We start from the raw sequence: 11,676 nt of genomic DNA on the forward strand, positions 1-11,676 counted from the left end.
GACCACCTGGACCGTCTGAGAGGGGTTACAATAAAACACAAACTGAAGCTGAATAGCATTTTTTTAATAGAAATTATAAATGGACTTGTTACTGTTGTGTGTGTGTGTGTGTGTGTGTGTGTGTGTGTGTGTGTGTGTGTTTTCCAGCTAAGCGAAGAGCAGCCATGTTCTCTTATTGATCACTGATCAGTCAGAAAATGACCCCGAAGCAAAAGTTCAACTCATCAGTTCTTTTTTTTTTAATAGAAAACAAACAGAAAACGCTTTTAGTAAACATCTAAAAATGACTAACAGCAAAAACAAAAAAAAAAAACAAAAAAAAAAGGAGAAAGGGAATTCTGTACAGGTGAACAAAACGTGCGCTTGTTGAAACGGAGCTTGAAGCAAACAAAAACAGACTCCGGGCGCCCAGCTGCTTTCATGCTGAGCCCGGGAAAAGTCTAGAAACGGAGGTGAAACGAAGCAGGTTTCAATCAAACACAATCAGCCACGTGATTTCTGAAACAACTCAGACGTCGAGAGGCGCCTTCAGACACGCGCTCGCTCGCTCGCTCTTCTAGTCATCTTCTTCTTCTAGTTGTCTTAGATTTTCCTGAAACGTTGCTGCTTCCGGGCCAACCTGCTCCGTCGACAGAGTAAAACAGAAAAGGTTTTATAGTTTCATGATCATAAACTCGGACAAGACGCCGTATCATGTCGCTTTAGTTCAAGTTACAAAGGTGAGACCCACCACAGCCTCTAGTGGTACAAACTGGTACTGCAAGACCGGGAAGGCTGCTGAGAGTTAGAGAATATTAGAAACTATGTTCGGTTCAACGCAGACGGCTTCCTGCTCTAAACGTCACAGCTGAGCTGCTCGGACCTGGATGAACTCCTTCATCGCAGCGGCCGGTCGGCGCCTTCACGTTCGAATGTGATTGTCTCAGAGCTTTGCTACCGAACGTCCACACTGAGAGTTTCAGCTTTGAAGAAGGGGGGAACCCGGTTTGAATCCCTGATATATAAAATCTAACCAAGTCTGCACTGCGAGAGCTAAAACTACCGTCAGAGTGATTCCCGCCCGTGTGAAGTGCTTTGTGCCGCCTGCCTTCAGTCCGGTACCGTGATCTATTGGCTAAAACGTCAGAACAACGTCCGTCACATCAGAGAAGCAGTGAGAAGCACACACACACACACACACAAGGACGCGGCAGCACTGACTCCTGCTCCTCACTGCCGCCGACGGTCCACACGGCGAGCAGACGCAGCCAATCCGTCATGTTCTCCCATCCAGCTGATCACAGTGAGCACGGAGTGTTTAGCGGGGCGACGGGATGAAGGCGCTCCCCAACAAGTCCTCAAAATATAGGTCAGGAAGTATTCTCAACAGATGATTAACGCCTGTCAGTGAAGACTGGAGCGGTTCAGGGCAGTGAGGAAGGTGTGACGGTATGGAGAACTGTGTCATGATTTCTGAGCGACGGGCTCGGCAGTCCAGAGTTTTCAGGCGCAGCGCCGGTGTGACGTGGTACTGATCCTTTTTCACTGTGCTTCCAGTCTGATCCCTGTTAAACTCCTCATATTCTCAGAACTGTTCATGATTATCAATTGGTGGACTGAAAATAAACTCATGATTTTATGAATTATCACTAATATATTAAAACTATTAGTTTTAAGTCTTTATTTTTCCCCTCTGGAGCTGAAATTCTCTGGTTCCAGTGACCAAAATGATGAAAACTCTTCTGCCGATGGACCATTTCCTGCTGCACTTCAGGCTCCCGTCCACACCGGGTTCACTGTTATCAGCGCAGATTGAGGGAAATATTTGTGAGTTGCTGGTTCAAATCCAGTCAGAATGAGAAAAACTGAAAGATCCCCGACGAGTTTGGAGGAAATCTATGGACGTGGCCCCCTGCTCGTCAGTCTGTTTGAAGGCAGAACTTTGGTACGAGTACATCGCTCCTTCACAGCCGTTCTCGTTCCTCCAGCTCTGCCCAACGCTCCACGAGTGACCGGACTGGAGGGGGGGTGGAGGTGCATAGCTCAGAAAAAAGTCCGCGTCGAGAGGGAAAAGAAAGCAGAAGAGAGCTCAAATTCATATTCAAAGGTAAAAGAGAAGGCTTGTCCGGTGTGAGTGGCGGCACTGAGTGTCCCAGAGGAGCTGCGAGGCGACGCCGGCCCTCAGGGTTCCTCCGCCGCGTCGCCTGAGCCCAGCAGGCTGTCGGCAGCCTGCCTGCCGCGCTGTCATTTGCCGCGGAGCAGCTCCAGCTGGTCCTGGTATTCTGTGAAGAGTCTCTGGAATCGGAGATTTTCCCCGATCACAGGCAGAACCTCCCTCAGCAGCTCCCGCTTCCGGAGACCCTGAGGACAGAGGACAGAGGACAGGCGGCGTTGGAAGAGCTCATCCTGCATGATGAAGACACTGGGCTGCTCGAATCAGTAAATCTTGCAGAAAACGACATCATCCAGGGAAGAATGAGTGTGAGGAAGACTTGAAACTTGCTTCTGGAACAAATCTCTCAGATAACTGTGATGGAGGGTAGAAGGAGAGTTGTTACCAAAGTGGCGGGCTCCCAGGATGTGACGGCTGACTTGTGGACCGGACCCAGCAGCTCCTTGCACAGCTCTCGGAGGCGGTACTCCGAGCCTGCGGGGAAACGGAGAGGCGGTGAGGAGCGTCCGGCCGGCGTGATTCACGGGGAGCCAGCGGGACCGCGCCCTGCGGACTCCGTACCTTCCTTGACGAGGAAGCGGGCGTAGATGAGCAGCCAGTAGCGGTACTCCGGAGCCGACTGCAGCGTGAGGGCGGAGGCCAGCTGGTTCTCCAGGAAGGCCAGCGTCATGCTCTGCTGCAGGTGGTGGGCGGTGGAGGACAGGCGGGACGCCAGCCGGCCGGCACTGAGGCACACACAGAGCGAGAGGTTAGTATCAGCAGGGGGGGGGGGGGCCGAGCCGGAGGGGGGAGGGGGGCGGACAGCAAAGAGTCTCACGTGAGGTTGCGTCCTTGCATGATGGCCAGAGGCCCCGAGCACACAGGTGCATCGTGGGTCGGCAAGCAGCTCCTGAAGTCAGCGCACTGCAGCAGAGAGTCTCCCTTGTCTGCGATCAGAGTCCTGGAAGGAGAAGCGTGTTGATTAGAGACGGACGGAGGAGACGGACGGGCGTCCAGAGGCGTCTCCTCAAGTCTCACCAGGTTCCCAGAGACGAGCTGAAGCAGTAGGACTTCCCGTTGGACAGGCCGATGACCGGGACGCCCTGCTGGGTCAGCAGGGACTGAGACACCGTGGTGTCTGTGCCTGCAGGGACAGAGAGAAGGGCGCCGGCCAATCAGCAGGCAGCAGAGCCAGAGCGCATCCTGATGGAACCCGAACCCACACCGGTGTGACGGTCCGACACACACACGCCGAAGTGCACTGACACACACACACACCCCGTACCGTACCGACACCACTGCACTGTGGAACTGAAGCTTCTCTGAAGGCTCACCTGATAAAATAGTCAGCAGGGACTCGTTCTTCACCAGAGCCTTCTGTTTGTGAACATCCCTACACACACACACACACGCACGCACGCACACACAGGTAAGGGGGTTAATGTTGATTCTGTGCAGACAGCTCAGAGTCTTCCTGAACCCGGCCGCCGGGGACACTGACCAGACGGACAGCGTGGCGCCGGCGGTGAGCACCATGACGAAGTGGGCGGAGCAGTGCAGGGCGGACATGGGCGTGGCCATCTGGATGGCTGGGAGGAGGCGCCGCCCGCAGGAGGAGAACACCGACAGCATCCGGTCCTCGCTGGCCACGGCGAGCACCTCGCTGTGGAGCACAAACAACACCGAGTCACTCATCTCCCTCCTCTGTGGTCGTCTCTTCACCAGCGCCCCCTACCTGCTGCCTGCCGCCAGCACCACCGAGCTGGGCAGCAGTGTGTTCCAGTCCCTTCCATCTCTGGAGCAGCGCAGCTGGCTGAGCTTGGACCCGGCCACCGCCGACACCTCGTTCTCCACCTCCACGAACACCGACGGCTCCATGCTGACCTGCACGGCGGCGGCGGAGCGCCTCGGTCAGCGGGACCCTGAACACCGCGCTGCTTCCATGTCTTACCGCTGGGAGCCGGGAGCGTTTGGGTCCTACCTGCAGGCTGAAGGCCTTCTGGGTGCTGGGCGTCTGCAGTCTGAGCGCCGCGGCCGGAAGAGGAGCAGCCGCCCTGCTGCTGTCCCGCTCCACCGGAGGAGAGATCTGGTGGAGCGGCGGGGAAAACGTCACGTCTCAACGAACAGGAGTTTCTACTGGAAAGCTCTCTGAGCTGCAATCGCCTCCTTTTAAAGGTTAAACGTTTATGGCTCCAGAACTACTTGACTTGACAGAAAGTCACCATTATGGTCAAAAAAGATACAGAACCCTGGTCTAGATGGAACCACAGGTTCTCCTTTCAAGATTATAAAAGCCAATTCTGTTCTTCAAGTTAGTCCCCTTTGCGAACTTTTTAAAACATTTTAATGAGGATTTTAGGAGAGTCGCTTGTGTGTCCGAGCAGTGTGTGTTCGAGGGCTCAGCCCTTCACTGCCAGCAGTGGGATTTGAACCTGCGACCCTGTTCTCTAACCTGTGTCTGCTCGGCAGCAGGATCAGCTGAGTCTACCTGAGTTAAGGTCTGCACCAGAGAGGCGGCCATCTTGTCCTTTCTGGGCCGGCCCTTCTTCCTCTTCTCCACCACCTCGCTGCTGTCCATCATCAGCTCGGGCTTCCTCTTGCTGAAGCTCAGGTTTTTGTTGATGGCGGCCATCTTGTCCTCGCTGTCGCTGCTGGTTTCGTCCTTGACCTTGCTCTCTTTCAGGGCGCCGCCGCCGTCTTTGGGCCTGCTGGAGGAAAGAGACGGCGAGACGTGATCAGCGTCGAGAGTCGCCCACGGCTTCGCCGCTTCACCTGAGCCGGGTCAGTCACCCTTCCAGAGGCGCGAGTCCAGCAGTGGAGGCGATGGCCGCTGTGACGCCTGGAGTGGCTTTTGACCTCTCCGTGAACCTGGAGTCCAGAGCCTTCATCGGCTCGATCTTGGAGGCAGAGGTGAGCAGCAGGCTGGACTTCACCCTGGAGGGAGAGAGAGAGGAGTGAGCTCTGAGCGGAGGAGGGTGGAGGAGGGTGGAGGAGGGCCCCGTACCCGCCGCTGGGCTCCTCCAGGCCTTTAGCAGTGCAGTTGGGCGGAGGCGAGGTGAGCATGGCGTCCTGGTTAGGCCGGAGCCCCACGGAGGGCGCCTGACCCGGGCTGGAGTCCGAGCTGAGCTGAGAGGCCAGCTGGTTGGACATGGAGGAGCCCGACGGCAGGATGGGGGCGCTGTTGAACAGCGCCGGGGAGAAGTCCCTGCAGAGGAAGAGGAAGAGGACAGAGGACCGGGGTGAGTGGACGCTCTCGGGTCATGGACCACGTGGACTGCGTGCTGCAGTTTTCACCCTGTGTCCAGCTGAGCGATGCAGAGCGGCGTGATCCTCCTCCGGCCGTCCGCCGTCCTCGTCTCCACCTGCTTCTTCAACAGGTTCTGCAGGAAAAGTCCAGCAGTTAGCCGCTGCCGGCACAGAGGTCCGAACACGGCGCGGGAACCTCCGGGGGCGCTCCACCGGACGCCGCGTACCTTCCGGATGTCCTCCAGAGACTCCCCGTTCATCACGCTGTTGAGTTTGGGCGCGGCGGCCTCGGGCCCGGCGCCGCCCGGACCCGAGCTGTTCTGGGCGGAGCTCTGTCGGTCCTGCTGGTACTTCAGCATCTCGGGGTTCTCGATGATGGTGGTGGAGAGCTGCGCCTCCGTGTTGGTGATGGCCAGACTCTTGCCGTAGATGTTCTGGTGGATGCTGTTCTGCAGGGCACAGAGGGGAGACCGTCAGGGTCCAACCCAGAGGTCAGGACCCCGCGGCCCTTCAGCCCTTCTACAGCGGCGCCGCCGAGCTTTTCAGAAGCGCGTGGCGGGCGTGGACACTTATCAGCAGGAGGTTCAGCCACTGCGGCAACAACAAGTCAACTGCGACGGGGTTTTCAGGACAGATAAGTAAATGAGGCTTCAACCGACAGACACACTGCGGACGACGACTGATCCTCGACAATATGGTGCTGATTCCAATACGAGCCCAGAGCAAGGACAGAAAATTGAGACATACTTGCTAAAAACTGATGGAAGTGACTCCACCTTTCAGGGATTATGTGCTCAAACAGATGAATCAGAGATTTGTCCCTTCATGATGTCTTGAGGGGAAAAGTAACATTCAAAATCCACCAACCTCAATAAGAACCAGTCATAACCAGTTGAATATGAAATATGTATTAAAGAACACATCAGACAAATGAAATCCAGCACTACCGCGGGATTTGGAGAACCTCTGACACTGATGAGAAATTGTTGAACGACCATATAATGTTTGACCTTTAAAGTTCAGAAAAAGCAGAAGAGAAAAAAAAAAAATTGAATCAGAAGGACCCAGCTTCTGATGTGTTCTTACCTTCTCCTCCTCGTTTAGAGGGTCTCCCAGTTCATCCAGAGAGAAGTCCAGGTAGGCCACGGTGCCGTCCATCGAGCACACCAACATCCCCAGACCCGTCAGAGTCCTGGCACACACACACAAACGCACACACACACAGTTCACAACAGCGTGACCACACGGTGAACATGCTGGAGGATCTTCACTCACCAGGAAATGTCCATGATGGATTTATCAAAGAGATCATGGATCACCACCAGAGGGCGCTTCAGAGAGGTGAGCTGAGGAGGAGCAGAAGAACATTTTAAAAAGAACATTCTGGAGCAGATAAATACTCTGTTTCCACCATTAAACACACCTATGTTAAGATATTACAGGATAAATTCACAGTAATGCTGTGATGGTCTTCTGGTTATTCTGTATGTTTTTCCAAACCCTCCTGACAGCTTTCATATCTCAGCTCAGATCTCTGTGCTGTGTCTGCTACTCTTAGGAAATTGTTTAACAAAAAAAAAAATCAAAAAAAAAAAAAATCAAAGCAAATCCAACTTTTCTTTGGCATTTTCTAAATTTGCTTGGTGGTTTGGCCGGATTTTATCCTCCTGGAAGCCGGTTTTGGCCCACGGGCCTTATGTGTGGCACCTCGTTTCTAAGTTGCGGCCGTCATATCCCCCAGAGCGACCGTGGCTCAGCTACATGAAACACGGAAGGGCTGCCGACTGTCCACATCACATGAGGCATGAAGTGAGGGATGATTTGTTTGCTGACCGAAGGCTGTTTGTTGAGCATAATGTTCACACTGGAGCTGGGAAGTTCTCCATTATCATGTTAACATGTGCTCAGCAGCACGTCTCAGGAAACATCAGCTCATCTCAGATGAACAGAAACAGAAAGCTGTCCTTCAGAGATCCAGCTGGCCACGTCAGATAGGAAGGGAACTGACCCAGACAGAGAGGGACCGGTCTTTACTTCCAACGGCGCAGCAGCAGTACGGACAGCTGGGTTTGGGAGAGCTGCCGTTCTTCTGCTTTTTCTTGAAGATCTTCGGGTTGAATTTCTGCGCAGACAGAAGACGAGGACATGAGAGGACGCCACGTGTGAGCCCCGAAGCAGGGAGACACCCGAAACACAGCTGCGGCTGTAGAGTCCTTACCACGACGGTGACGGCTTTCCGGTGGCCCACGAAGTCCATGTTGGTCTTCCAGCCGTCGCGTTCCACGATCTGAGCCGTGGGGCCGGAGTTGTTCATCGCGTGGGCCGACACCAGGTACTGGCCGTCCGGAGACCAGGAGAGCCGCAGGACGTGGGTGGTTCCCCCACACTGAGAGAGACGGTAAGAGCACAGCCAGTCCAGCCAGTCAGGCCCGCCCCGTTTGCATGACCACAGTTCAGGTGGAAACCCGGGCCGGGGCGACGCCATTCATTACACTGACTTTATAAACATGTGGATGTGGATCAAGGTTTAAAGGAATTTCCTCTGGGAATAATAAAGTATTTCTATTCTAAATGTCAAAGTTGTCTGAAAAATGCTGAAAAAGAAGGACGAAACTGAAATCAGATCCAAAAACAGCTGGAAAATATCCGAAGCTGGTCATAAAACTGTTTAAACAGTTCTGGCTCGTGTTTTAAAATCACTATTCGTGGTTTTGATGAACAAACAAAAACTACATCTTATGATGCATTCATGGAGTTTTAACTACAGTTCAGAATAGTCAACATTTTATTACATTGAACCTATTTTTGTACCTGATTTTAACAGTTTTGTTTCTCTTTTCAAGCTTTTTTTGTTGACAGTTTGGAAATTTTAGCTGTTTTAGCAATTTTGCCTCTTTTTAAACAGTTTTTATGCATTTTTTCCTGCCATATTTCATTTTCTTATGTTAGAAATTGTAGACGTTTCAGGTTTTTTAAGCTGATCTATCATTTTTTCCCCATTTCTTGTGGGTTTTGCTATTTTTCCCAATTTTACTTGAACCTTTTTTGAATCCCTTTTGAACAAAGAGTGACGAATCATATAATAATTTAAAAATGAGCTAAATGCTTATTCACGTATCATGTCTTGAAGGCTTTATGGAGCCAACACAGACGTCGCCGTGGAAACACGCAAAACCAAATGCAAACAATGCGTTCTCACTGGAAACGGCTGCTGTACCTCACTGAAGGGTTTGGTGATGTTGGCCTCCATCTGCCAGTCCACCGTCCTCCACACTTTCAGGCTGTGGTCATCGGCCTGGGAGGCCAGGTACTTCCCCACGGGGTCCCAGGTCAGGCCTTTAACCAGCCCCGTGTGTCCCCGCAGACAGGTCACCATCTCTGATGACACACACACACACACCGCAGGTCCGTCACCCAAAACAAACACAACAACCCACCCGCACGGTCGACAGATCTGTGTATCGTCCTGGTTTCTACTGAGGATGTATGAATGCTTACAAACTGGGAAAAAATGAAAGAGGAGCGTGCTGCTCGCTCCTGCTGGTACCTGGGAATTTGCGAGCGTTCCAGATGACGATGGTGTTGTCCACACTGCAGGAGGCCAGCCACACGTCGTGAGGAGACCACGCCACGTCCATCACGTCTGCGGAGGCAAAGGAACACCTCAGATGACACAACGCCCACAGGAGGGTGAGGGTGTGTGTGTGTGTGTGTGTGTGTGTGCTCGTCACACCTCCAGTGTGGTTCCTCAGGATGGTGACACACCTCCACTGCTCCACGTTGGCCAGCTTGCTGCTTGAGCCGAACACCGTGCTCGGCCCAATGAACCTACGGTGACAAACACTCGTGACACACTGAACTGATAATCACCAACAAATATCAACCAATTGATCCTGCTTCATTTTCCATCCCATCGTCTTCCAGGTCAGTGTGTGCTGTCCATGTTAGATCCCCCACAGTCACCATGTTTGACATGAACTCTCTGGTAAGATGAAAGGCTCGGCACCAAGTTGCCACAAACTAATTCTAAATGCAGAGTTACAACTAAAGTCTAAACAGCAGCAAGCTGTGTGTGTTTGTGTCACTCTGTCCTTGTGTGTATATGTGTACGTACGCCGCTCTCTTCCACACCATGACCAGCTTGTCATCTCCTCCCGATGCCAGGTACAAGCCGTTGTTGGACCAGCGCACACAGTTCACACAGGCTACAAACACACACACACACACACACACACACACACACACACACACACACACACACACACACACACACACAGGTCAGGAGGCTCTTTGACTCTTACTAAGAAGCATGAACACCAAGTGTGTGTGCTCAGAGGAAGTGTTACCCAGGTGATTGTCCATCTGGCAGAGCATCTTGGGAATATTCTCATTCTTCTCATCCTCCTCTCTGAGGACAGGGGCCATGTTCCAGATCATCACTTTCCCAGAATCCTCCCCTGAAACACAAAGCCAAAACCATATGTTTGATTATATTTCCACAAACAGACTATCTATTGTCTCAAAGAACAACCTCTCCATGTTAACTTCACTGTTCTTAAGTGTGTTAGGCAGCAGTTAGTCCTCTGTTAGACACCCCAAGAGTCTCCTGACACAGGCTGATGATCTTACCTTGTCCACCGGTGGCAAACTTTGTCCCATCGGGGTGGATGTCCACAGAAAATATGGGTTTGCCTGCCAAATACAACCAGACCTCACGTCAACAGAACAGAAGCAGTCCGACACCATCTTCATGAGATGACAATGAGACTGTGCTGCAAACAGTTTCATCTGGAATGTCTCTACAATCAGGAACACGTTGACCTCTTGCATGTCACAAACAACCCCCACCCACCCCTGCAAGCTCTCTGACAGTGGAAGTGAAGGTCCTGGTCTGAACCTCCACCACATCTGGAGCACTTGGATGTATGACTTTGTCATGACAACCTGTCTGCGACTCTCGGTTCCTGCAGTCTATTTTCTCCTTCTATCATCCAACCTCCAACCAGGACAGCCTGTGAGTCTGGTTCTGGAGAAACTCATCACTTCAGAGTCTGGTTCTGGCTCTGGTAGAAGTTTCTTCGCAGGTTTGGGAAAAACAACGTCACATGATTGGCAGAAGTTACTTTCCAGGTTTGGCAGAAGTAACTTCACATGTTTGGGCAGAAGACGTCACTTGTTTAAGGGAGACCCCGGAGTTAACACTGGGGAAAGCCAAAGCCGGTGGCTAGCTAGCCCGCTAGCTAAGGTAACCCACAATAAGTGTGCGTTGATGCAGAAATGGAGCAGAACAGACTGGGTTCGTGCGTGGCTGCGAAGTAACGCACGTCTCTGACAAGTGTTGATCACTAAACTACCACGCCATCTTTATCGAGGCTCCCTCTCGACAACAAAAGCCCAACTTGCTCGGCAGATTCCGGCACAGCTTACCGTTGTGGCTCACCCAGCTCGGCTTCAGCAGCTTCATCCTGGCACACTACTGTCCACACAAACATACACCTCTCCAGAAAAGTCGCCCCTTTGTCTCAAACTCTGCCCGACACTTTGCTGCTTTTGTAATCCATCCCTGCAGCGGGCAGCATCTCCGAAGGTCTCCGAGCCGATCTGCAGGCAGAACGGCGGCAAGACCCGGACGACTAACGAGGGGGCACCGAGAAGCAAACTGCACGGCGGCAAGACCCGGACGACTAACGAGGGGACACCTAACTGCAAACTGCACGGCGGCAAGACCCGGACGACTAACGAGGGGACACCGAGCTGCAGGCTGCGCAGCACAGATATAAATATAATTTATTTGAAACAATCAACTAAAGCATACAAGCATGATGTGTTGGTATTCTTCTATCCGTTGTTACACTGAAACGGGCCTCTCGGGGATCACAAACAACTTACAGAGTCATACTGACACCTACTGGAACCAAGGAGAACTGCGGATTTTTATGGACACCTGACCTGGAAATAATGATTGGAATTTCTGATTGGTTGGACATTTTCTAGAAACATCTCAAGAATAATTTGGGGAGTAATAACTAGCCAGTAGCGCCATAAAATCGTTAAATAGTGAAGTTTCGAACTTTGACATTGGTTGGCTGGTGATTCCAAAATGATTCATGGGAGCATTCTTTGAAATCTTCAAATCATCAGAAAATCCAGGCATTGTCTCTCATTTAAAACATTTTATGACATGTTTATGTCTCAGTTATGATCATCAAATTGATACTTAGTTCTACAGGACAGTCTATTCACGAAAGAGCGACTACTATTTCAGGTGTCTATAATAACCTGCAGTTCCCCCTTGGGTC

General features: G+C 52.0%; 1 protein-coding gene across 1 annotated transcript; it reads right to left on the reverse strand.

Annotated features, from left to right (window-relative positions):
* Positions 1 to 264: 264 nt before the first annotated feature.
* LOC115385716 (protein HIRA) lies at positions 265 to 10,997 on the reverse strand. The gene is made up of 25 exons (XM_030087777.1): positions 10,805 to 10,997; positions 10,007 to 10,069; positions 9,724 to 9,834; positions 9,492 to 9,582; positions 9,111 to 9,205; positions 8,925 to 9,020; positions 8,595 to 8,755; positions 7,596 to 7,763; positions 7,386 to 7,499; positions 6,653 to 6,723; positions 6,464 to 6,569; positions 5,605 to 5,826; positions 5,426 to 5,511; positions 5,136 to 5,336; positions 4,922 to 5,065; positions 4,620 to 4,839; positions 4,113 to 4,217; positions 3,867 to 4,015; positions 3,633 to 3,794; positions 3,466 to 3,524; positions 3,170 to 3,275; positions 2,970 to 3,092; positions 2,714 to 2,877; positions 2,538 to 2,626; positions 265 to 2,340 (listed from the first exon to the last, which is right to left on the reverse strand). Exons 1-25 carry the CDS (start codon positions 10,839 to 10,841, stop codon positions 2,224 to 2,226), a joined length of 3,060 nt encoding a protein of 1,019 aa, XP_029943637.1. The 5' UTR covers positions 10,842 to 10,997; the 3' UTR covers positions 265 to 2,223.
* Between the last annotated feature and the right edge of the window lie 679 nt (positions 10,998 to 11,676).

Source organism: Salarias fasciatus, unplaced genomic scaffold, assembly GCF_902148845.1.
Source record: "Salarias fasciatus unplaced genomic scaffold, fSalaFa1.1, whole genome shotgun sequence".
Lineage (NCBI taxonomy): Eukaryota > Metazoa > Chordata > Actinopteri > Blenniiformes > Blenniidae > Salarias > Salarias fasciatus.

Excerpts from the sequence above, each read along its gene's own strand:
- LOC115385716 (XM_030087777.1), bottom strand. The coding sequence starts at position 10,841 with ATGAAGCTGCTGAAGCCGAGCTGGGTGAGCCACAACG. Across the intron at positions 9,021-9,110 it reads CCTGAGGAACCACACTGGAG|ACGTGATGGACGTGGCGTGG; the intron begins GTGTGACGAGCA and ends TTGCCTCCGCAG. Across the intron at positions 5,066-5,135 it reads CTGGAGGAGCCCAGCGGCGG|GGTGAAGTCCAGCCTGCTGC; the intron begins GTACGGGGCCCT and ends CTCTCCCTCCAG.